This window comes from Mizuhopecten yessoensis, unplaced genomic scaffold, assembly GCF_002113885.1.
Source record: "Mizuhopecten yessoensis strain PY_sf001 unplaced genomic scaffold, ASM211388v2 scaffold7015, whole genome shotgun sequence".
Taxonomy (NCBI): Eukaryota; Metazoa; Mollusca; class Bivalvia; order Pectinida; family Pectinidae; genus Mizuhopecten; species Mizuhopecten yessoensis.
The window spans coordinates 189,490-217,322 of record NW_018406838.1 but is presented as its reverse complement, the minus strand read 5'-3'; the positions used below and the strand labels follow the sequence as shown (position 1 = coordinate 217,322).

General features: G+C 39.7%; 1 protein-coding gene across 3 annotated transcripts in view; it reads left to right on the top strand.

Annotated features, from left to right (window-relative positions):
- The window catches only part of LOC110452960 (protein FAM102A-like), a 48,668-nt gene extending 29,693 nt beyond the window's left edge, over nt 1-18,975 (top strand). Inside the window, exons 4-9 of one of the 3 annotated variants that reach the window (XM_021501731.1) lie at nt 259-425; nt 1,405-1,561; nt 5,578-5,598; nt 10,183-10,240; nt 11,410-11,521; nt 14,375-18,975. In XM_021501731.1, the coding sequence (XP_021357406.1) occupies nt 259-425; nt 1,405-1,561; nt 5,578-5,598; nt 10,183-10,240; nt 11,410-11,521; nt 14,375-14,427 (568 nt within the window). In that variant the 3' untranslated portion in view covers nt 14,428-18,975. Of the gene's footprint in view, nt 1-258; nt 426-1,404; nt 1,562-3,832; nt 3,848-5,577; nt 5,599-10,182; nt 10,241-11,409; nt 11,522-14,374 lie in introns of all 3 variants that reach the window. The other 2 variants (XM_021501732.1, XM_021501733.1) reach the window with 2 other exon arrangements.
- The last annotated feature ends 8,858 nt before the right edge of the window (nt 18,976-27,833 follow it).

Genomic DNA, 27,833 nt, shown 5'->3' with positions numbered 1-27,833 from the left:
GTAAGTTAACATCTGGTAGTTCAGGTCTCGTGCAAATGAGACATTCTCGTGTAACATTAGGCATCAGTGTACAAAATAGAGATTTGAGAAACACTTGAACTTCATCAAAAGTATATTGATGAGAACTTCATCAAAAGTATATTGATGAGATTTGTGTATCTCATCAAGTTTTCTGTCAAATCAAAAGGAAATTTGATTGCTTATCTAGAAAAATTCCTTCAAATCATTGATTTAACAATGTATGACAACATTTTGTAGCCCTCAAAAGAGCAAGTCCGTGTTTTATCATTTGCCTGGGGAGATGATGGATGTACAGGAACAAGAAGCACGGTGTATTGAGGACTGCAGTGAGGGGAGTCTTGCCTCCAACAGCAGTGGCTTTGACAGTCTGCCCAGGAAAGACCGCCCCACTATCCTCCCTGTAGGTAAGTTATAAGTGTGGCCTGTAATAGTAATGGCGGCCTATAGTCTGTCCCTAACAGACTGACAAGCTGTACTCCCTGTGAGTTAGTATAAGGATAACTAACAGTCAGGCCATTTAAAACTGCCGCCATCCTCCCCATTGATCAGAATTGGAACGAGGTCAAGAAAAAAAATGCCCTGCAATCTTTACCGTGGAAAAATATTGGGAGAATGCCTAGGAAAAACTGCACTGCCATCCTCCCCATGGATAAGTATGGGGAGGATACCTAGGAAAATCTGCCATGGGAGGCATCCTTGGAAGAGATCACTCTGACATCCTCCCGATGTGTTAGTAGAAGGGTAATGGTAAATAACTGTTGATTGGAGTTAAGGGAAACAGGTCCATCCATGTATTTCTCATTGTTTTCCTCTTTAGAACCATAAGGCATAAGGTCATTACACTTGCCATGTAGCTTACTGGATTGAAGGGCTGTCAGGTTTATTCAGATATACTGGTCAGTAGTGTTGAAATTTCAAATGAGTGTGTGTGACTCAGAGTCCTAGAATATGGATATTTGACAAGTGAGACAATGTGATATCAAGATCAGGGGTCAAATGTCTGAAAATCTTGAAATGACTACCTACCTCTTATGAACCACAATTTAAAGATGAAGGATATTTGATTAGTTGTTTGAAAAGTTGGAGGAATGTTTAAAGTACTGGTTGCTAAAATAAATTGTAAAATGGGGTATGACTGTTATAGCATAGCTTCTTGATTGTCTGAGGTTCATATTAAGCATTAAAGATATTTTGTTAAATGTTTTGTTATTTTGTAATATAACAGCACTAAATAACAGATAAGTGATACAGGCTCTTTATGCCTCTTGTTATGATTGTATTTTACCAATTTTACCCTTAGAAACTGAGATGAGCGTAGTTGACGGTGAATGGTAAACTATTCCCATCATTGCATATGATATTTCTAAGATTACTGTATTACAGAAAATCCTCCAGAGTTTGAGATCAGCCATGACTTTGAGAAGAGCCACTCGCGCAACAACAGCTATGCAAGCCAGCATTCTAAAAGCTCAACAGGCTATGTCTCTCTGTCACATAGTCGTCAGTCGAGTATCGGCAATGAAAACCCTACACACACCAGGTATGTCTCCCTAACAGTCTCCCTAACAAAAACTCTGCCCACATCAGGTGTTACTTAGACAATATTCTGCCCACACCAGGTGTTACCTAGACAAAACTCTGCCCACTTCTGGTGTTACTTAGACAAAACTCTGCCCACATCAGGTGTTACTTAGACAATATTCTGCCCACACCAGGTGTTACTTAGACAAAACTCTGCCCACACCTGGTGTTACTTGGACAAAACTCTGCCCTCATCAGGTGTTACTTAGACAAAACTCTGCCCACACTTTGTTTGTTGGCCTTACAAATAGCATGCCCACTACACACACCAGGTATGTCTCCCTAACAGTCTCCCTAACAAAAGCTCTGCCCACATCAGGTGTTACTTAGACAATATTCTGCCCACACCAGGTGTTACCTAGACAAAACTCTGCCCACTTCTGGTGTTACTTAGACAAAACTCTGCCCACATCAGGTGTTACTTAGACAATATTCTGCCCACACCAGGTGTTACTTAGACAAAACTCTGCCCCCACCTGGTGTTACTTAGACAAAACTCTGCCCACACCTGGTGTTACTTGGACAAAACTCTGCCCTCATCAGGTGTTACTTAGACAAAAATCTGCCCACACCAGGTGTTACTTAGACAAAACTCTGCCCACACCAGGTGTTACCTAGACAAAACTCTGCCCACATCTGGTGTTACTTAGACAAAACTCTGCCCACATCAGGTGTTACTTAGACAATATTCTGCCCACACCAGGTGTTACTTAGACAAAACTCTGCCCACACTTTGTTTGTTGGCCTTACAAATAGCATGCCCACTACACACACCAGGTATGTCTCCCTAACAGTCTCCCTAACAAAAGCTCTGCCCACATCAGGTGTTACTTAGACAATATTCTGCCCACACCAGGTGTTACCTAGACAAAACTCTGCCCACTTCTGGTGTTACTTAGACAAAACTCTGCCCACATCAGGTGTTACTTAGACAATATTCTGCCCACACCAGGTGTTACTTAGACAAAACTCTGCCCCCACCTGGTGTTACTTAGACAAAACTCTGCCCTCATCAGGTGTTACTTAGACAAAACTCTGCCCACACCTGGTGTTACTTAGACAAAACTCTGCCCTCATCAGGTGTTACTTAGACAAAACTCTGCCCACACCAGGTGTTACTTAGACAAAACTCTGCCCACACTTTGTTTGTTGGCCTTACAAATAGCATGCCCACACCAGGAAAACTACTGTCGATATTACAAGTTACAAGATAACTTGATATTAAAAAAAGAATGTAAACAAATGACAGTCGCTGAAGTCACACAGTTCTTTGTAACATGTGATGTAGGATGTGACATTGAGTGTACATTGTAAACAGTAACACACATGTCACATTTGTCATACATTGTACGTGTGTACAGGAGATGGCACAAAGGGAGATAATACAAGGGAACAGATTAATAAGTGTTGTTTATGGCCATGGGTAGTCCTCTAAATATTCTGGCTGCAAAATGTTATTATCTGACAAATATAACTATAAAGCATATCTGTACGTTATTGTTACTGTCATTCTGTTTAGATTCTTCTATTTGTTGTATTGCAAGTGTTCATAATTAATTTTTAGCTGATGTACAATTCAGTTATTTGTGAATGGTATTTTTTCTACTTTTCGGATATTAAGACTACTATACCCGTTATACATGTAATTAGAGATGGATTCCCACCAGTTTACAGCAATACTTCACTATATAAAGATACAATGTATTATAGTCACTGTTTCCAGTATCATAGAAGTCCTGAACTTTATAAGTACCTTCCAGTGAACAAAAATCTTACAATAAGTGTAAAAATAAATAAAACCTACTTTCAGTTTTTTTGGCCATAATAATTTATTGGTATCATAACATTTACATTAGATGTTACAATTGTCAGTTGTCATACTATTTGTACCGCTCATCCTATAAAGGAATATGTAAAAGGCATGGTTATGGATAGATATATTGACTGTACAAGTCAAGACAGAGCAAAAACTGAGAAATTTTGATTTAATGAAATACCTGAAATTTGAGTGAACCCACCTTTGGGAAATGCTATACTTTATTTACATGTTATCAGTGAACAGGCTATTGCATGATGTTCTGGTCTTATCAGGGTAAAGGAAGACATTGTGATCAGAAATATATCTTTAGCATGTAATAGATCTTTTAGAGAACACCCTGATTATATCAAGTCCTACTGAGTCTTGTTGTAAATCTATTCATGTTTTCCTTTCTTGCCTGCAATGAAACAGTGAACATTGCAAAAGGTAAGGCTACGCAACTACAGGTTTCTTACTGCACAACCTGTTAGGGACCTATTACAGTCTGTTAGGGAGGGGTCTCTATTACAGTCTGTTAGGGAGGGGGTCTCTATTACAGTCTGTTAGGAATGGGTCTCTATTAGTCTGTTAGGGAGGGGTCTCTATTAGTCTGTTAGGGAGGGGTCTCTATTACAGTCTGTTAGGGAGGGGTCTCTATTACAGTCTGTTAGGAAGGGGGTCTCTATTACAGTCTGTAAGGGATGGGTCTCTGTTAGTCTGTTAGGGAGGGGTCTCTATTAGTCTGTTAGGGAGGGGTCTCTATTATAGTCTGTTAGGGAGGGGTCTCTATTACAGTCTGTTAGGGAGGGGGTCTCTATTACAGTCTGTTAGGAATGGGTCTCTATTAGTCTGTTAGGGAGGGGTCTCTATTAGTCTGTTAGGGAGGGGTCTCTATTACAGTCTGTTAGGGAGGGGTCTCTATTACAGTCTGTTAGGAAGGGGGTCTCTATTACAGTCTGTAAGGGATGGGTCTCTGTTAGTCTGTTAGGGAGAGGTCTCTATTAGTCTGTTAGGGAGGGGTCTCTATTATAGTCCGTTACGGAAGGGTCTCTATTACAGTCTGTTAGGGATAGGGTCTCAGTTACAGTCTGTTAGAGAGGGGGTCTCTATTAGTCTGTTAGGGTGGGGGTCTCTATTAGTCTGTTAGGGAGGGGTCTATATTAGTCTGTTAGGGAGGGGGTCTCTATTAGTCTGTTAGGGAGGGGGTCTATTAAGTCTGTTAGGGAGGGGTCTCTATTACAGTCTGTTAGGGAGGGGTCTCTATAACAGTCTGTTAAGGAGGGGGTCTCTATTACAGTCTGTTAGGGAGGGGTCTCTATTAGTCTGTTAGGGAAGGGTCTCTATTAGTCAGTTAGGGAGGGGTCTCTATTACAGTCTGTTACGGAGGGGTCTCTATTACAGTCTGTTAGGGAGGGGTCTCTATTAGTCTGTTAGGGAGAGGGTCTCTATTAATATTACAGTCTGTTAGGGAGGGGGTCTCTATTAGTCTGTTAGGGAGAGGGTCTCTATTACAGTCTGTTAGGGAGGGGTCTCTATTACAGTCTGTTAGGGAGGGGTCATTATTACAGTCTGTTAGGGAGGGGTCTCTATTACAGTCTGTTAGGAAGGGGGTCTCTATTAGTCTGTTAGGGAGGGGTCTCTATTACAGTCTGTTAGGGAGGGGTCTCTAATACAGTCTGTTAGGGAGGGGTCTCTATTAGTCTGTTAGGGAGAGGGTCTCTATTAATATTACAGTCTGTTAGGGAGTGGTCTTTATTACAGTCTGTTACGGAGGGGGTCTCTATTATAGTCTGTTATGGAGTGGTCTCTATTACAGTCTGTAGTGGTGGATAAAGCCCAGTAATAAAGGGATAGTGGATTATGGGCCAGTAATGGAGGGATGGTGGAATATAGCGCACTAATGGAGGAATGGTGGATTATAGGCCAGTAATGGAGGGATGGTAGAATATAACCCAGTAATGGAGGGATAGTAGATTATGGACCAGCAATGGAGGGATCTTAGGTTGTGGACTGGTCATGGTGGCAGGGTGTGGTATATATTTACTCCCTATTTTGTTTGCTTTGTTCTATCAGTAGTTGTTTATAGTTTAGCTCATAACTAGCGTTATACACTGCCAGTCATTGACTTATAACTCTTTGTACAGCACGTTTTTGCATGACCTGTATCAATTTTACAGATTTTTGAATGTATTTTATTTGTGAGTATACCTGTGTGTTTGATCTAGTTTTGTATTTGCTAATGTTCTTTGACTCATCAATCATATTTAAGTCCTACCTTTATCATGAATTTTCACTTTTAATGATAAACTTTCACAATTAGATACATGTATCATTCCTGTTTAGCTGCAAAACCTACAATTGGTTTGACCAAAATATCTGGTTGACTGTCTACGCACTTACATTATACAAAAACATAAAGCACCACCATTTACAATTGGTTTCTTTTATTCCCGTCATACCTGACACAGTAGTCTTAACGTCCCATCAACACAATAAGGTCATACAGGACCACACAGTAGTCTTAACATCCCATCAACACAATAAGGTCATACAGGACCACACAGTAGTCTTAACGTCCCATCAACACAATGAGGTCATACAGGACCACACAGTAGTCTTAACGTCCCATCAACACAATAAGGTCATACAGGACCACACAGTAGTCTTAACGTCCCATCAACACAATAAGGTCATACAGGACCACACAGTAGTCTTAACGTCCCATCAACACAATAAGGTCATACAGGACCACACAGTAGTCTTAACGTCCCATCAACACAATAAGGTCATACAGGACAACACAGTAGTCTTAACGTCCCATCAACACAATGAGGTCATACGGGACCACACAGTAGTCTTAACGTCCCATCAACACAATGAGGTCATACAGGACCACACAGTAGTAATAACGGCCCATCAACAAAATGAGGTCATACAGGACGACACAGTAGCCTTAACGTCCCATCAACACAATGAAGTCATACAAGAACACACCACTCAGTAGTCTTAACGTCCCATCAACACAATAAGGTCATACAGGACCACACGGTAGTCTTAATGGTCCATCAACACAATAAGGTCATACAGGACGACACAGTAGTCTTAACATCCCATCAACACAAAAAGATCATACAGGACCACACAGTAGTCTGAACGGACCATCATCACAACAACGTCATACAGGACGACACAGTAATCTGAACGGCCCAGCAGCACAATGAGGTCATACAGGACGACACAGTAGTCTTAACTGCCCATCAACACAATAGGGTCATACAGGCTGACACAGTAGTCTTAACGTCCCATCAACACAACGAGGTCATACATGACGACACAGTAGTCTTAACGTCCCATCAACATAATAGGTTCATACAGGACAACACAGTAGTCTTAACGTCCCATCAGCACAATGAGGTCATACAGGACGACACAGTAGTCTGAATAGCCCATCAACACAATAAGGGCATACCGGAAGACACAGTAGTCTGAATTGCCCATCATCACAACAAGGTCATACAGGACAACACAGTAGTCTTAACGTCCCATCAGCACAATGAGGTCATACAGGACAACACAGTAGTCTTAACGTCCCATCAACATAATAGGTTCATACAGGACAACACAGTAGTCTTAACGTCCCATCAACACAACGAGGTCATACATGACGACACAGTAGTCTTAACGTCCCATCAACACAATGCGATCATACAGGACCACACAGTAGTCTGAACGGACCATCATCACAACAACGTCATACAGGACGACACAGTAATCTGAACGGCCCAGCAGCACAATGAGGTCATACAGGACGACACAGTAGACTGAATAGCCCATCAACACAATAAGGTCATACCGAAAGACACAGTAGTCTGAATGGCCCATCATCACACCAAGGTCATACAGGACCACACAGTAGTCTTAAAGTCCCATCAACACAATAAGGTCATACAAGAGTCTGAACGGCCCATCATTACAAGGGGATGACACAGTAGTCTTAACGTCCCATCAACACAATGAGATCATACAGGACCACACAGTAGTCTGAACGGACCATCATCACAACAAGGTCATACAGGACGACACAGTAATCTGAACGGCCCATCATCACAATGAGGTCATACAGGACGACACAGTAGTCTGAATAGCCCATCAACACAATAAGGTCATACCGGAAGACACAGTAGTCTGAATGGCCCATCATCACAACAAGGTCATACAGGACCACACAGTAGTCTTAACGGCCCATCAGCACAATGAGGTCATACAGGACCACACAGTAGTCTTAACGGCCCATCATCACAACAAGGTCATACAGGACCACACAGTAGTCTTAACGGCCCATCAGCACAATGAGGTCATACAGGACCACACAGTAGTCTTAACGTCCCATCATCACAACAAGGTCATACAGGACAACACAGTAGTCTGAACGGCCCATCAGCACAATGAGGTCATACAGAACGACACAGTAGTCTTAACGTTCCATCAACACAATGGGGTCATACAGGACAACACAGTAGTCTGAACGGCCCATCAGCACAATGAGGTCATACAGGACCACACAGTAGTCTTAACGTCCCATCAACACAATAAGGTCATACAGGAGTCTGAACGGCCTATCATCACAACAAGGTCATACAGGACGACACAGTAGTCTGAACGGCACATCAGCACAATGAGGTCATACAGGACAACACAGTAGTCTTAACGTTCCATCAACCCAATAGGGTCATACAGGACGACCCAGTAGTCTGAACGGCCCATCAGCCCAATGAGGTCATACAGGCCCACACAGTAGTCTTAACGGTCCATCAACACAATGAGTCATACAGGACCACACAGTAGTAAAACGGCCCATCAACAAAATGAGGTCATACAGGACGACTCAGTAGTCTGAACGGCCCATCAACACAATAAGGTCATACCGGAAGACACAGTAGTCTGAATGGCCCATCATCACAACAAGGTCAACAAGAAGGTCATACAGGACAACACAGTAGTCTTAACAGCCCATCAGCACAATGAGGACATACAGGACCACACAATAGTCTTAACGTCCCATCAACACAATAGGGTCATACAGGACTACACAGTAGTCTGAACGGCCCATCAACACAATAAGGTCATACCGGAAGACACAGTAGTCTGAATGGCCCATCATCACAACAAGGTCAACAAGAAGGTCATACAGGACAACACAGTAGTACACAGTAGTCTTAACGGTCCATCAACACAATGAGTCATACAGGACCACACAGTAGTAAAACGGCCCATCAACAAAATGAGGTCATACAGGACGACTCAGTAGTCTGAACGGCCCATCATCACAATGAGGTCATACAGGACCACACAGTAGTCTTAACGTCCCATCAACACAATAAGGTCATACAAGAGTCTGAACGGCCCATCATTACAAGGAGGTCATACAGGATGACACAGTAGTCTTAATAGTCCTACAACATGGGATTCCTTTTCAAGTCTGAAGGTCATGATCCCTATAAACGGGATTTCTTCAGCACTGCTTCCTACTCCAATGTCCATACACAGTAGGTATAACATTAATCTTAACAAGAGAGGAGCAAAATAGAGAAGGTTGCAGCAGAATTAGTTTTATTTCTTTTAAAGTCTAATTCAAACCAATGCAGCAGCAATAAATTGGATGAAATATTAGATATTTCTGTTTACAGTCCTACAATACATGTAGATCATGGAACTGCACAACCTGTTTTAATCTGTACTTATTGTTAATTAATCATTCGAGTGAAGAAATATTAATTCATAACTAGACAATGAAACCTATATGTGGTTAATGTAACTGTACAACACTATATAACAAATCCTATAAAGATAGTCACTATAAGTTATCTATAACTACATCACTATTTACAACAAATCCTATATAACCCTCCAGGATCTATATAGAGCAGTAAGTTGTGAGGGAATATTCTGGTATACAGCTGGGCTTCCTTCCCCCTTCCTTAGTACCACTGTGTTGAGGTATAGCTACAATAAATGTCATCGGCTAATTGTGTTGATTGCTGTGATGCTGTGAATCAATTATCAAATGCTTCTGATCACTAGATCGCTAGAAATGAGTCAAATCATGATCATGTAGATGTTTTAAACTGTTTGTGAGACATTTTAACTCTCCTCATCAGAATACATATTAAGACTATACTCTGAAAATGAAGAAAATGTGTTTGCTACGACATGCAAAATGGTGATTCTGTATCTATATAATAAACTTTGTTAGGCATTGTGAAATTATATGAGAGACTGATTTTTGAAAAAAATAATAAGTTCAGACTGATTACCCCAGGGAATCTCATCAGGAATGGGGAAATAATACAGTGGTTAGGGATATATCCCCAAATCTATTCCCTATTGCAAGCTAGATGTTTCCTTTTCTTTGTTGCTGAATTATATACCATTTGAAACAAATCTAATAAAAGAACATTGGCAAAATCTAATTTTTGGAAAACTTCTGAGCTTATTATTTTTGTCTCAGGAATCTTGGGCCTAATTATAAAAGGATACAGGATAAACAGGGGTGTACGTAAAAATGGTTAAAGTAAACAAAAATATCAGAATGGTTAAAGTAAACAAAAATATCAGAATGCAATGCCATGTAATGCAGTACTATGTAGTCTCAAGATCTGAAGTGTTGTAAATAATGTCAAATAGATATTGCCTTTCAAATCAGTAATGTGTAATCAAAGTAACCCACCTGGAGTGTTTCCTGTACAACTAGTGATAGTGAAATGTTCTATTTACTATTACAGAAGTCCAAGTGCTGGATCTGCCCTCATCAATGATCTCATCAAAGGTGACCGGAGAAAGGTAGGCTACCTTGGTGGTCAGTGTTCTCATCAAACGTAACAATTTTAACTAGTTGTTGTGCAAGTTCCAATGACCCAATATAATTCAACAAGATGAGCAATATCAACTTATGACTAGTCAGTTGGGCTAGCAGTAATACCTTGTCCAGCTGGAGATTTCACTAGTCTCAGACTGTCGGTCCACCCTTATTGTCTAGTCCTGTGTCACTATAGTCTCAAACTGTCGGTCCACCCCTATTGTTGAGCCCTGCCCTAGAACCCATTGGAGATTTCACTAGTCTCAGACTGGCGGTCCACCCTTATTGTCTAGTCCTGTGTCTCTATAGTCTCAGACTGTCGGTCCCCCCTTATTGTCTAGTCCTGTGTCACTATAGTCTCAAACTGTCGGTCCACCCCTATTGTTGAGCCCTGCCCTAGAAACCATTGGAGATTTCCCCAGTCTCAGACTGTCAGTCCCACCCTTATTGTTGAGCCCTGCCCCAGAAACCATTGGAGATTTCACTAGTCTCAGACTGGCGGTCCACCCTTATTGTCTAGTCCTGTGCCACTATAGACTCAGACTGTCGGTCCACCCTTAATGTCTAGTCCTGTGTCACTATAGTCTCAAACTGTCGGTCCACCCTTATTGTTGAGCCCTGCCCTAGAAACCATTAAAGATGATTTGGACCTGTATCCTATCCGATAGATATTAATGCAGGATGGGTTGTCAACAAATATACATGATTTATTTTGTTGTTAATATCCAAAACATTAACAGACAATGATCTGGAAAAGTTCAAAAATATTTATTTCACAAACTGAATTGGAGCTATCTCCCCTGCACTGTTTATGTTTGTAAATAAGTTTGAAAAGGACTTAATAGTATAAGCCTAGTCTGATGTCCAATCCAATTGACATATACAAAGTCAATAAAATCTGTTCAATATACATATTGGTTTTTTAGAGGAGACATATTTTCGTTCATAAAAAACAAAACTCTAGTTATGCATGACGAGAGAAATTTTGATTTATTCATGGCATTCATTCTCAATAAAAAAGGAACACATCAAAATCACTTTCAACTTGAAAAAAAAATGTAGAAACATTAATTTAAAATTCGCAATTAGCTTAGCCAAAATAAGGTTCTGTGTTGAATATGGATTTCAAAGGCTTATTTACTTTTGTTTACAGAAATTTGAGGATTCAATGAAAGAGAGAAGGATGGACTCCACAAGAGTAGATGCTACTGGGGTTGTTGACGAGCTTTTCAACTCGGCAGACCTTCTGTCCTCCCGAGAAGAAAGTATGCTATCAATTTATAATCAATATTGTTAATTAGTACAAGAAAACTGTTAGTGAACTTTTATACTTGCTGGCATGTCATTGAAAATTATTTGATAAATGAAACAACAAAGTACAGGTTAGTATACCACACAAATGGTGGTTAGGATGACTGCAAATAGTCCATATATGGTCAGTGTTTTAATAGTTATTTTATGGTCAGTGTCTATAATCAGTATGTGGTCAGTGTCTCTATAGTCAATGCATGGTTATTGGTTATTGTCTCAATAGACAAGAAATCATAGTGTCAATACCTGGTTATTGGTTATTGTCTCAATAAACAAGAAATCATGGTGTCAATAGTCAATGCATGGTTATTGGTTATTGTCTCAATAGATAAGAAATCATGGTGTCAATAGTCCATACATGGTTATTGTCTCAATAGACAAGAAATCATGGTGTCAATAGTCAATGCATGGTTATTGGTTATTGTCTCAGTAGACAAGAAATCATGGTGTCAATAGTCAATGCATGGTTATTGGTTATTGTCTCAATAGACAAGAAATCATGGTGTCAATAGTCAATACCTGGTTTTTGGTTATTGTCTCAATAGATAAGAAATCATGGTGTCAATACTCAATACATGGTTATTGGTTATTGTCTGAATAGATAAGAAATCATGGTGTCAATAGTCAATGCATGGTTATTGGTTATTGTCTCAATAGACAAGAAATCATTGTGGCAATAGTCAATACCTGGTTATTGGTTATTGTCTCAATAGACAAGACATCATGGTGCCAATAGTCAATACCTGGTTATTGGTTATTGTCTCAATAGATAAGATAGACAAGAAATCATGGTGTCAATAGTCAATACCTAGTTATTGGTTATTGTCTCAATAGATAAGAAATCATGTTGTCAATCCCTGGTTATTGGTTATTGTCTCAATAGACAATAAATCATGGTGTCAATAGTCAATACCTGGTTATTGGTTATTCTCTCAATAGATAAGAAATCATGGTGTCAATACCTGGTTATTGGTTATTGTCTCAATAGACAAGAAATCATGGTGTCAATCCCTGGTTATTGGTTATTGTCTCAATAGACAATAAATCATGGTGTCAATAGTCAATACCTGGTTATTGGTTATTGTTTCAATAGACAAGAAATCATGGTGTCAATACCTGGTTATTGGTTATTTTCTCAATAGACAAGAAATCATGGTGTCAATAGTCGATACCTGGTTATTGGTTATTGTCTCAATAGACAAGACATCATGGTGCCAATAGTCAATACCTGGTTATTGGTTATTGTCTCAATAGATAAGAAATCATGTTGTCAATCCCTGGTTATTGGTTATTGTCTCAATAGACAATAAATCATGGTGTCAATAGTCAATACCTGGTTATTGGTTATTTTCTCAATAGTCAAGAAATCATGGTGTCAATAGTCAATACTTGGTTATTGGTTATTGTCTCAATAGACAAGAAATCATTGTGGCAATAGTCAATACCTGGTTATTGGTTATTGTCTCAATAGATAAGAAATCATGTTGTCAATCCCTGGTTATTGGTTATTGTCTCAATAGACAAGAAATTATGGTGTCAATACCTGGTTATTGGTTATTGTCTCAATAGATAAGAAATCATGGTGTCAATAGTCAATACCTGGTTTTTGGTTATTGTCTCAATAGATAAGAAATCATGTTGTCAATCCCTGGTTATTGGTTATTGTCTCAATAGACAAGACATCATGGTGCCAATAGTCAATACCTGGTTATTGGTTATTGTCTCAATAGATAAGAAATCATGGTGTCAATAGTCCATACATGGTTATTGTCTCAATAGACAAGAAATCATGGTGTCAATGCCTGGTTATTGGTTATTGTCTCAATAGACAAGAGATCATGGTGTCAATAGTCAATACCTAGTTATTGGTTATTGTCTCAATAGACAAGAAATCAAGGTGTCAATATCTGGTTATTGGTTATTGTCTCAATATACAAGAAATCATGGTGTCAATAGTCAATACCTGGTTTTTGGTTATTGTCTCAATAGATAAGAAATCATGGTGTCAATAGTTAATACCTGGTTATTGGTTATTGTCTCAATAGACAAGAAATTATGGTGTCAATACCTGGTTATTGGTTATTGTCTCGATAGACAAGAAATCATGGTGTCAATAGTCAATACATGGTTATTGGTTATTGTCCCAATAGACAAGAAATCATGGTGTCAATACCTGGTTATTGTTTATTGTCTCAATAGACAAGAAATCATGGTGTCAATCCCTGGTTATTGGTTATTGTCTCAATAGACAAGACATCATGGTGCCAATAGTCAATACCTGGTTATTGGTTATTGTCTCAATAGACAAGACATCATGGTGCCAATAGTCAATACCTGGTTATTGGTTATTGTCTCAATAGATAAGAAATCATGGTGTCAATAGTTAATACCTGGTTATTGGTTATTGTCTCAATAGACAAGACATCATGGTGCCAATAGTCAATACCTGGTTATTGGTTATTGTCTCAATAGATAAGAAATCATGTTGTCAATCCCTGGTTATTGGTTATTGTCTCAATAGACAAGAAATCATGGTGTCAATAGTCAATACATGGTTATTGGTTATTGTCCCAATAGACAAGAAATCATGGTGTCAATACCTGGTTATTGGTTATTTTCTCAATAGACAAGAAATCATGGTGTCAATAGTCAATACTTGGTTATTGGTTATTGTCTCAATAGACAAGAAATCATGGTGTCAATAGTCAATACCTGGTTATTATCTCAATAGTCAAACAGATATGTAGAGTTTGTTCCACGCTGCTAGCTAAGTTTATTAATTGTGAAATATATATATTGTGTGACAGGTTCAGGACTACAGCTGCTGGTAGATAAAGATGGTACGACGGCCCTGAGGTGACGACTGGGACCCTAGGAAACGGGACCTTATTTACAGCCCCCAGGCCATCATTGGATTGGAACCATAGTCGTTGGACCTAGTTTTAACGTCTCTATATGTCTCCACATGGACCAGTAAATCCAGATCACTACAGGGAGATCATTCCCTGAGAATTCTTAGGGCGATTCCCTAGGATAGCACCTCAACTTATTCCTGTTTGATTTTTATAACAATTGTTAAGATGTTTCTTGTGGAGGAGGAGGAGGAGGTTCCATTGAACTGAAACAAGTCTTACAGATTTTGAATTGAAACCACTTTCCTGAGAGGATACTATAGATTCAACAATCAATGTTCCTATGTTGTGATTTTCTGTTAGAAGATATTACCAGATGTCTTCACTGACCCAGTAACCATTTATAAACAATTAACCATGGCAAGTTTTACAAATAACCGTGAAAGTGTTAACATGTAACCATGGCAGTGTTTTGCAACCATGGACTTATTTACATGTAACCATGGTGGTGTTTATAAAACCGTTTGTATGTAATAATTACTAATGGAGGTCTCCCTTCCTTTTTGGGTCCTGGCAGTGATAATGGCCATCAATTAAAACATGTAGATGTGTGTTTACAGGCCACTAGTGTACTGGACAGATAGAAATGTCCATTATACAGGAGACTTTAGCAAACGGATGGATATGATAAGGGAGATAACTCCAGGCATCAAGTGACACATGTCCATATCTATTTTCAGATTCTTCCATTTCAGCTGTTCTCATAGTACACTCGGTGCTACTACATTGTATCATAACACTCTAGTGCAGTGTTGTTTATGTGGTTGTAACAGTTTCTTCACACTCTGAATGCAGTTTTATAGGACCAAGTTGATGTAAACTTGCCATCACCAACACATAGTTTAATGAAAAGTTGAACAGATGAGAGGTCAGTCCTTGCTATGTTCTCTGATGTTACCCCTGGCTAGGGGTATATAGGGCGCTGTACTAAGATATCGCACCAGCACACATCTGGCCAGGGGGTAATTCGTTCATAGTAAGAATTTGGCTAGGGGGGATAACACCCTTATACCAGGAGTTCACATTTAGGCTGCTTTTGTGTATCCTGGTTGAAACGAGGCAGGTGACACAGACATAGTCTACGATATATGACCATAGGTAGATGAGAAATGGTCAAACCTTATAGGCAGAGCTCCAAATGTTCTGTGACAAATATAGATAACAATACATCAAGTATTATTAGTACTTCTTTCATCTTACTAAATTTCATAATATATCCTGAAAATATATCCTGAGACAACCTTGTTTTATGTAGTAATACTACACACCAGTGGAAGTCAGTCTTTATTCTGGTCAGGCACACCAACACTCCTCAATATGCTCACAGCAAAGTCAGCCTTGGTCCTGATATGTACTGTTCATATTTTTAGCCAGTTGAAATGGTTAAACCAGATACCCAAAAGTGCCCCAGACATACATTCAGTCAGGGGGGATAACTCCATTGTGCTTAGATATCACACCAGTGCCGTTTTCGTTTAAACAGTTGAACTGGTCGGACCACAGTTTATGTAATAAGGTCGGACCTAGTAATCTGATGCTGCTTCAGGCAAGCCTTGACAAAATATTGAACAGACTGTCATTGGTTATTCGGCCAGGGGTGGAATGGAGGATGACTCCTGAACAGACTGTCATGGGATATTCGGCCAGGAGTGGGATGGAGGGTGACTTGTGAACAGACTGTAATAGGTTATTCGGCCAGGGGTGGGGTGGAGGGTGACTCCTGAACAGACTGTAATAGGTTATTCGGCCAGGGGTGGGGTGGAGGGTGACTCCTGAACAGACTGTAATGGGTTATTCGGCCAGGGGTGGGGTGGAGGGTGACTCCTGAACAGACTGTAATGGGTTATTCGGCCAGGGGTGGGGTGGAGGGTGACTCCTGAACAGACTGTAATGGGTTATTCGGCCAGGGGTGGGGTGGAGGGTGACTCCTGAACAGACTGTAATAGGTTATTCGGCCAGGGGTGGGGTGGAGGGTGACTCCTGAACAGACTGTAATGGGTTATTCAGCCAGGGGTTGGGTGGAGGGTGAATCCTGAACAGACTGTAATGGGTTATTCGGCCAGGGGTGGGGTGGAGGGTGAATCCTGAACAGACTGTAATAGGTTATTCGGCCAGGGGTGGGGTGGAGGGTGACTCCTGAACAGACTGTAATGGGTTATTCAGCCAGGGGTTGGGTGGAGGGTGAATCCTGAACAGACTGTAATGGGTTATTCGGCCAGGGGTGGGGTGGAGGGTGAATCCTGAACAGACTGTAATGGGTTATTCAGCCAGGGGTTGGGTGGAGGGTGAATCCTGAACAGACTGTAATGGGTTATTCGGCCAGGGGTGGGGTGGAGGGTGAATCCTGAACAGACTGTAATGGGTTATTCAGCCAGGGGTTGGGTGGAGGGTGAATCCTGAACAGACTGTAATGGGTTATTCGGCCAGGGGTGGGGTGGAGGGTGAATCCTGAACAGACTGTAATGGGTTATTCGGCCAGGGGTGGGGTGGAGGGCGACTCCTGAACAGACTGTAATGGGTTATTCGGCCAGGGGTGGGGTGGAGGGCAACTCCTGTGTAATCAAATGCCATACCAGGTCTGTGTTCAGTTAAGAGAACTTTTTCAAACACTTCAAGTCTTGAAGTAAAACTGCTATTATCTAATGTCAATACTTTCTCAGTAGAAACTCTTATCATGACAATTTACAAGTTAAACTGGTCTGTTTAATAACTGGTAACCAAAATTTGTTTCTTATCATGATTATTGATTCCCCAAATGTTTCTCCTCAATTTCCTGAAGTTGTGTAAGAAATGTGCTGACTGATGGTTCGTGTGCCTTACAGAGATATGTTGTATTGCCATACACACTGTGAAACACAGGGTATTGTTTTTATAATGACCGTAATCATTGTTACAGAACTTAGAATATATGTTATGACCAGAAATGTTGTTGCAGAATTGATAATATGTCTGTTTCTATAGAAGATCTGGAATCTCATTAATATCATTAGATTGTGTTGCTGTGTATTGAGCTGTCATTAGGATATTACCTATGTTTTGTATTATTGATGTCGTTAGATTGTCCTATTGTGTGTTATCATCCTAATGTATTGCAAACATCTAATGTTATTTTATTTATTACAAATTTTATTGAAGATGGATCAAAAGGATTGTACAACATGCTGATATAAGCTTCCAGACTTTCATTATGTTTTGGTCATGAAACATTTTACATGTATTTTCTATTAGAGCAGGCCATTTTTAATTCGTTTAATAAAATATAATAAGAACTACAACTATTGACCCCTATCATAGAACAATGACATTTTAAACACAAAGGATACCATCTACCCATATCATATCAAAACCAAGGGCATTAACACATAGAGTCCATTCCTATCATAGAACAACACCAGTATCATAGACCATTAATCCTCTCATAGAATGTCCAATTACATTATGTCGGTCCATAGCCTGTCCTCTATAGACCCATCAACCTCTGTCATAGAACAACCAAGGTCATCCTCACACTTCATACCTCTGCATTTTCTCCTTTGTTTTGTCTACTTTTTTGCCTTGTTATTTGTTATGAATAATAATGCAGGTTGAGTTTTGGTTAGTTAACTGGCTCAAAATGTTTAAAATGTTTAATACGAATCTGAATGTACTGGTGATTTGGCTTATGGCTTTAAAACTCTCACACTGGGGCTGGCTGCTGAGACCTGGTGGTTACACATTCCTGACTATTACACTGTCTTTTGTTGGCACATGCTTCCCTTTATCAGAAAACCTCATCTATCAGTCAATCTTGACCTGTTAAAGTCCAGAAATATTTCTATACTGAGCTCAGATAAATTACCATGCATGTAGAATTTGGGCTTTTAAAACAATGTATGAGGTCAAACATTTTTGTATCAAAAATATTTATGTATATTTCATTATTTATGAGAGTTTGTGAGAACAGCAAGTATGTATGTTTTTAATAGGATTGTGTTGTTAATATATCCATGTCTTTGTGTGTTGGTCCTTACATACAGAGCACTCGTGTACATGTACTGGCAGTATCTACAAGTGTTATAGCTGTATACAGTATGTCAGCAAATATTTACACCAGTTTTAACTCTCAACCTTTTCACCCTGTATAATAAGGACAAATTCATTGTGGTGGTGACCATTGGTATAAAAACTTAAATCAGAACACATCCAACTTATAGAACACAACCTCCTATATTACACAGCCACTGTTAGCAAACACCCTACCATCAGTACACAGCCTATAATAACTACACCATCTCCTATATTACACAGCCACTGCTAGCAAACATCCTACCATCAGTACACAGCCTATGATAACTCCACCACACTGCTAGCAAACATCCTACCATCAGTACACAGCCTATGATACCTACACCACACTGCTAGCAAACATCCTACCATCAGTACCCAGCCTATGATAACTACACAGCCACTGCTAGCAAACATCCTACCACCAGTACACAGCCTATGATAACTACACCCCACTGCTAGCAAACATCCTACCATCAGTACACAGCCTATGTGAACTACACCATCTTTACACCAGTTTTAACTCTCAACCTTTTCACCCTGTATAATAAGGACAAATTCATTGTGGTGGTGACCATTGGTATAAAAACTTAAATCAGAACACATCCAACTTATAGAACACAACCTCCTATATTACACAGCCACTGTTAGCAAACACCCTACCATCAGTACACAGCCTATGATAACTACGCCACACTGCTAGCAAACATCCTACCATCAGTACACAGCCTATTATAACAACACCACACGGCTAACAAACATCCTACCATCCGTACACAGCCTATGATAACTACACCACACTGTTAGCAAACATCCTACCATCAGTACACAGCCTATGATATCTACCACCCACTGCTAGCAAACATCCTACCATCAGTACACAGCCTATTATAACAACACCACACGGCTAACAAACATCCTACCATCCGTACACAGCCTATGATAACTACACCACACTGTTAGCAAACATCCTACCATCAGTACACAGCCAATGATAACTACACCACACTGCTAGCAAACATCCTGCCATCAGTACACAGCCTATGATACCTACACCACACTGCTAGCAAACATCCTACCATCAGTACACAGCCTATGTTAACTACACCACACTGCTAGCAAACATCCTACACTGCTAGCAAACATCCTAGCATCAGTCCACAGCCTATGATAACTACACCACACTGCTAGCAAATAGTCTACCATCAGTACACAGCCTATGATAACTACATCCCACTGCTAGCAAACATCCTACCATCAGTACACAGCCTATGTTAACTACACCACACTGCTAGCAAACATCCTACACTGCTAGCAAACATCCTACCATCAGTCCACAGCCTATGATAACTACCCCACACTGCTAGCAAACATCCTACCATCAGTACCCAGCCTATGATAACTACACAGCCACTGCTAGCAAACATCCTACCATCAGTACACAGCCTATGATAACTACACAGCCACTGCTAGCAAACATCCTACCATTAGTACACAGCCTATGATAACTACATCACACTGCTAGCAAACATCCTACCATCAGTACACAGCCTATGTGAACTACACCATCTCCTACATATACAGTATTGTATTTCGATGTGAAAGGGGAAAATTAACACTATGCAAATATTTTTCCTGTGTCTGTGTCAAAAAGTCAAGTGGTGATGATGAAACTGGTATTTGGCTTGAAATTTCTCCAAAATTCTTCAAAATCATGAACAAATTGTGATTATTTATTAATTCATTACTCGAACAAGAAATTGGGCTTGAGAACAGTATATGAGTTTGAGTATGAAAACGGTTTCATGAATACAGCCAATGGTGAAAAGCGAATATTTCCCTGACCAATAAATTAATTCTAGAATTCAAGATTTGCATCCAAAGTTATGTGTATTCTTCTACAATAAATAGATGTGTCGCCCCTATTATATGTATAGTACTAGCACTGACAGTGGTTATCCTGTGTATTTATATAACGATTGACTTGTGTTATCCCTGTATAGTACACTTGTACTAGTATTGACATTGTTACGCTGTGTATATGTAGATAGTACTACTGTTTGTATGTGTTACACCATATATATGTATATAATACCGTTATTGACATGTGTTACCCAAATATAGTACTAGATCAAGGCTCAACTGTTATTGTACAACATTAGATGGTATTTTGTTGTGTTTTAATATAGATTATTAATCATATTTATTAAAATGAATATCATGACTCCCCAAATCCGACCTACATTCAGCTGTTGTAGCAGTGTTCCTGATAAATTCTATCGATCCTGTAAGAGGATACATACCTACATTACATATTATCTCCCTACATACTCTCTCCCTTAGTGTAGTTGCTCAGGTTTTTAGATTGTGAATGAAATAGATGAACACTTTTTACGATTCCTTCCTTATTAGTCAGCTACCGGTACTGCCGGAGTGGACGCAAGGTTTATACTTCAACCATCCGTCTGCTGTCTGTCAGTGTGTTACTTTATCAAGTGTATATCCCATATACTGGATCACTTAAAATGACCAGAAGGACCTCATGGGATAGTGCAGTGTCGCACACTGAAATCAGCTCTTGTGCGCCACTATATAGAGTAATGGCCCTTTGTTCAATTTTCATATGAGATTTGGTCCAGAGTTGGACTATTGATTGCTTATAATACTTTGCTTTGTTCTGTTATGCATGTTTAGTAATCCAATAATTTTATTATTTTAAAATTTATAATTCATACAATTTGGACATGATAAACATCTATAACGGTTACATAAAAACACATTGAAGATAGTATTAGGACAGTAAAATGTGTTAGGGACCTGTGTAGTATAAGGCTTGGATAAGGATGGTTGGATTATTTTTCTTTTTAAAGGGCTTTTTGTTAACATTAGATAAAGGAATAATTTAAACTTTAATATAAAGAATATTTTCTGGAATTCCCTTCAAAGTACTTAGCGATTCAGAGAAGTTTTACAGAAACTAAGAATTTTGAAAAGTGGTTGGATATAATCATTCACAATGTCTGAAAATCAGAAACTAATTTCAATGGGACTGACTACAAGTATTAAGTACAACTGACATGAGGTATTACATTTTTTTCTTGCAAACAAACTGGCCAACCATGGAATCTGATCTTATTAAAACTGAGGTGTCTCTGTTGAGATCTGTACAAGTATTTGTTTACTGACTATCTGTCTCCCTCTGCTACCCACTAAATAAGACCAAGTAATTACCGATACCTGCCACAAAACACAATGGCTGTCCCCATTGTTTCACAGCAGAAAAAAATACACGTGAATGGTGTTGAAAGTTTACCATCTGTGATGGTAGTGGAAGTGACTTGACTCCCTAATAAAACAGAAAATGTAATGTACAATTTTACTGTCAGAAATGAAATCCAGTGTGTTGCTATGAAATATTTAAGAACATACAATATGGACCTAGTGCTTTAAGTAATTCCTTGTAGAATAATCTGGACTGAGAGCTTGTAGCATTCCCGGTAGATTTTTCTGGGCCGAGTGCTTGTAGTAATTTGGGTAGATTTATTGGGGAGTAGAAACAATTACACTGTTCTATTCACAGACAAGTGATGCATGTTACAGAGAGGTGTGGAAGAGAACATATTTTCATACTCGTTGTACAGTTGACTCGAGAGACCACCCCTGTTATTAAAACAATCCTATCTGAAGAGATCACCATTATCTCATCCCAACGAACAAGATAGTCACATTATATTACTGTTCTGTTACAGACGATCTCTGTCAAGGGAACACGCTTCCTTTGGTTAGTGTCTTAATACAGATTTGGCTGTATATATTAAAATAGGTTGTTAACAAAAAACCACTTATTGGCAAGTTCCTATTTTGTATGTTGATATTTATATATGTTCTGTAAGCACCTTGTGTACTGATATTGTCAACCTGTGTTCAACATTTGGTCATAGATCACTTATTTATTGTACAAGTATAAATCTGGTGATTTACCTAAATAGTTTAAAGAGAATGAAACTCAAATGTTTAAATTTAATGGTTAATGAGCCACTGTGGATCCCCTAAAAAGGGACCAGGGGAGACAACTCTATCCAGGCCGACCTACCTGCATTCTTAGCAGGTAATTTGAGTCAGATTATTGGTTTTATGTGAGGGTTTATAACTAGCCATTCATGATTCTACCTCAGTAATACCAGTGATAAGTGTGTCAGTAACATTAACATGTAATGCCTGTGTTTATACCAGTGATAAGTGTTTTATGTCAGTAACATTAACATGTATTGCCTGTGTTTATACCAGTGATAAGTATTATATGTCAGTAACATTAACATATAATGCCTGTGTTTATACCAGTGCGTTTCTACTTTCAACAATGCAAGCTTTCAGTATATTGATTTTTTATTTCGTTTTCATAGATCAACATAAACATAAAATATTGGAATTACAGTAATGCATCTTAATTTAATTCTTCAGAATTTAGAGCAAAATTTTAAATAATTAATAGTTTTAATTGAAATCATGTCCTTTAGCTCTAGATCATTTAAGTAACAAGTACTTTTTTTTGCAGTGGGGATTCATTTCTAACACAGCTTATAGCTTATGGTAAAATTTTGCTCACATTTTGCTGATACCGCGCAGCTCTAGCCTGGTAAGGACCTGTTCACACCAGTATCATGCCTCATTTAGAACATGCCAACATGAACCATTTTTAAATGGCTATACATTGATAATCATGTATGATATACCTGTACTAGTTGTAGATAGCGTACTGTTGTACATGTATGTTGTATGTCTGGTCATTCTTCAGTGTGGTCAGCCTCACGGTAGACTTGTTCAAGCCCTCTCTAACCAAGAATTGTACACCATCAACATTGTAGGCTACTTGTACTCTGTGTACATGTCATGATTTTAGACTTCGGCTGTATGCTTCTCTGTACATCATATCTGTGTAAGAGTTAAGGCTGTATGCTACCTTATATACATTATGTGTGGGATAAGCGGTTAGAGTTGATATCTACTAGAACAGAAATTTTACGTAGCAGTAATTACAGGAAGTTTTTAGACCACAGCCATTTCTATTGTCTAGGGGTGAGAAAACATATCAATGTCAGTACAAACAAGCTCAATTCAACAATTCAAGCTTGATCTTTAAAGCAGACAAGAGAGCACGTCCATGGTGTCTACCAGTGATGCTGACCATGCTAGGGGGGGGGGGGGGGGCCTTCATGGCCAGAAAACCAGCCACATTCTATGTCATCCGTCGTCTATCACATGGTAGAATTTCTGATACAAACATTTATCAGAAGCTTTTTCTATCTTTTGTAGACAAAGATATTAGTTTTAATATTAAAGAATAAATGTTTTGCAAAAACTTCCAAACATTTCTGTTGTTGTAATTATGATTATTGACAGACCACACCTGACATACATCTTCCACACTTGAATCTCAATGGGCTGCAATGGCCAAGAGGTTAAGGCATCTGACCGTCTAAGATCAACTGCCCTCCACCACTGGGTCGCGAGTTTGAGGCCTATGTGGGGCAGTTACCAGGTGGTTTTCCTCCACCACCAAAACCTAACTCGTCCTTAAATGACCAAAGTGGTTCATTTTCCATAATTAAACTTTTTTTTATCGCTATTTTAAGATCTACTTGACAACTAGATCATTTTCAAATTCCTTATAAGCTCTTTGGGCAATAGTTAGGCATATTTCATTTTGAGACTGATCAGAAAAACAAGATAGCTAGCAGGCATCCATTTTGAATTTCAGACAAGTTAAGATTGCTATAAGCGACTTCTCAGGAAGAGCTTGTTGGATCTTTAGGCAGACTTCCCTTTTATTCTGAGCTTCAAGTCGCTTCATCAGAAGAAAAAAACATTGTGCAAAAGAAACAAAAATCTCTAGTTCTATTTTTAGCTCACCTGGTCCGAAGGACCAAGGTGAGCTTATGCCATACGGCAGCGTCCGTCGACCGTCGTCCGTCAACTTTACACTACTAGTCATGAACCACTGAGCGGATTTTAACAAAATTTGGTGTGGAGCATCCTTGGGTGAAGAAGAACCAATTTTATATAAATGGTGGGTCTGGCCCCCAGGGGCCTGAAGGGCGAGGCCAAATAGGGGAAATAAAGCAAATTATTCTTTAAAATCCTTCTTCTTCTGTGGGAATGAAAGGATTTGGTCCATATTTGGTCAGAAGCATCCTTGGGGGAAGGGGAACAAAGTTTGTATAAATGGTGGGTCTTGCCCCCCTTGGGGCTGAGGTGCGGGAAATATAGCAAATTCTTTAAAATCCTTCTTCTCCTGTAGGAATGAAAGGATTTGTTCCATATTTGGTGTGGAGCATCCTTGGGTAGTCAGGAACCAATTTTGTATAAACCATGGGTCTGTCTCACCAGGGGCCTGAGGGGCGAGGCCCAATAGGGGAAACATAGCAAATTATTCTTTAAAATCCTTCTTCTGTAGGAATGAAAGGATTTGGTTCATATTTGTTCAGAAGCATCCTTGGGCGAAGGGGAACAAAGTTTGTATAAATGGTGGGTCTTGCCCCCCTTGGGGCTGAGGGGCGGGAAATATAGCAAATTCTTTAAAATCCTTCTTCTGTAGGAATGAAAGGATTTTGTTCCATATTTGGTCTGAAGCATTCTTGGGTGAAGGGTAACCAATTTTGTATACACCATGGATCTGGCCCCCCAGATGCCTGAGCGGTGGGGCCCAATAGGGAAAACATAGCAAATTATTCTTTAAAATCCTTCTTCTTCTGTAGGAATAAAAGGATTTGGTCCATATTTGGTCAGAAGCATCCTTGGGGGAAGGGGAACAAAGTTTGTATAAACGGTGTATCTGACCCCCCCTGTAGGCAGAGAGGCGGGGCCCAATAGGGAAAATAGAGGTAAAACTTTTAAAATCCTTCTTCTACCATAGGGATTAAGGGATTTTATCCTAATTTAGTCTGGAGCATCCTTGGCCCAAGGGGACTCATTTTTGTATTAGCAGTAGGTGTGGTCTCCGAGGGGGGCAGGTGGGCGGGGCCCAATAGGAGAAATAGAGGTAAAACCTTTAAAATCCTTCTCTGACCATCGGGATTAAGGGATTTTATCCTTATGTAGTGTGGAGCATCCTAGGGTGACGGTGACTCAATTTTGTATAACTGGTAGGTATGACCCCCGTAGGGGCATAGGGGTGGGGCTCTGTTTGAAGTTTGTTCTCTATATCTCAAGTACTGGATGAATCTTTCTGAAATTTCATATGTACTTACCATGGAGTGCTATATCTTTACTTCATACCAATTACTTTAATTATATTCAGGTGAGCGATACAGGCCCTCTGGGCCTCTTGTTTAGCTGACCTGGTCCAAAGGACCACAGTTATTAGCTCACCTGCCCAAGGGCAAGTGAGCTTATGCCATGGTGCGGCGTCCGGCGTCCGGCGTCCGTCTGTCTGGTGTCAACTTTTTACTTTAAACAACTTCTTCTCAGTAACCAAAAGGCCTAGGAAGATGATATTTGGCCAGTAGCATGCTGGGATCAAGGGCTACCAAGGTTGTTCAAATAAATGGCCTTGACCAACTTTCAAGGTCACAGGGGTCAAATGTCGTAAAATCTTCAAGCTACTTCTTCTTCTCAATAAGCAAAAGGGCCAGGGTACTGAAGTTAAGCCTGTAGCATGCTGGGATGACGGACTACCATGTAAGTTCAAATGAATGACCTTGATCCACTTTCAACCTAATGTCCTTGTTCGACAATCAAGGTCAGAGGCGTCATATGTTTAAATCTTTTAATAGATTCTTATGAAATCTTTAGATTACAAGTGTTAGATTAATAACAGGTGAGCGATGCAGGCCCATTGGGCCTCTTGTATTATTAGCTTATGCCATACCGCATCGTCCATCTGTCAACTTTTCCTTTAAAACGCTACTAGTCATGAACGACTGAGTAGATTTTGACCACATTTGGTCAGAAGCATCCTTGAGGGAAGGGGTATAAATTTTGTTTAAATGGTTGGATTGGCCCCCCTTGGGGGCTGAGGGGTGGGAACCAATAGTGGAAATAGCAAATTCTTTAAAATCCTTCTTCTGTAGGAATGAAAGGATTTGTTTCATATTAGGTCAGAAGCATCATTGAGGGAAGGGGAACCAATTTTGTATAAATGGTGGGTCTGGCCCCCCTGAGGGCTGAGGGGCGGGGCCAAAGAGGGGAAATATAGCAAATTCTTTAAAATCCTTCTTCTTCTTTAGGAATGAAAGGATTTGGTCCATATTCGATCTGAAGCATCCTTGGGTGAAGGGGAACCAATTTTGTGTAAACCGTGGGTCTGAAACTGTAAACCGCAGAGCCCAATAGGGGAAACATTGCAAATTATTCTTTAAAATCCTTCTACTTCTGTAGGAATGAAAGGATTTGGTGTGCATCCTTGGGTAAAGGGGAACCAATTTTGTAAAAACGGTGGGTGTGGCCCCCTGGGACCTGAGGGGTTGGGCCCAATAGGGGAAATAGAGGTAAAACCTTTATAATCCTTCTACCATATGGATTAAGGGATATTATCCTAATTTAATCTTGAGCATCCTTGGGCAAAAGGGACTCAATTTTGTATCAATAGCAAGTGGGGCCCCCCTGGGGACAGAAGTGAGGGGCCCATTAGGGGAAACAGCAAATTCTTCAAAATCTTTCTTCTTCTGTAGGAATGACAGGATTTGTCCAAATTTGGTATGAAGCATCCTTGGGTGAAGGGGAACCAGTTTTGTATAAACAGTGTGTCTGACCCCCCTGGAGGCAGAGAGGTGGGGCCCAATAGGGGAAATAGAGGTAAAACCTTTAAAATCCTTCTTCGACCATCAGGATTTAAGGATTTTATCCTAATTTAGTCTGGAGCATCCTTGGGTCAAGGGGACTCAATTTTGTAAAATTGGTGGGTATGACCCCCCTAGGAGCATAGGGGTGGGTCTCTGTTTAAAGTTTGTTCTCACTATATCTCAAGTACTGGATGGAACTTTCTGAAATTTCATATGTACTACAGAACCTACCATGGAGTGCTATATCTTTACTTCATACCAATTATTTTTAACATATTTAGGTGAGCAATACAGGCCTCTGGGTCTCTTGTTTAAACATTACCGTATTAGTAGAATGTGAAACTAATGAACAGGAAGAAATTACTTATACATAGGAAATCTACATGTGAAATTGGAGAAAGATCCATCGAGCACTTCTCAAGAAATAAAGTTATACAAATATAAATATAAACTTTATATATTTTACACGATTATGAAACAAGTTTTTATAACTTATACTCAACACGCTTGTTGGCCCGAAGGAAACTAGA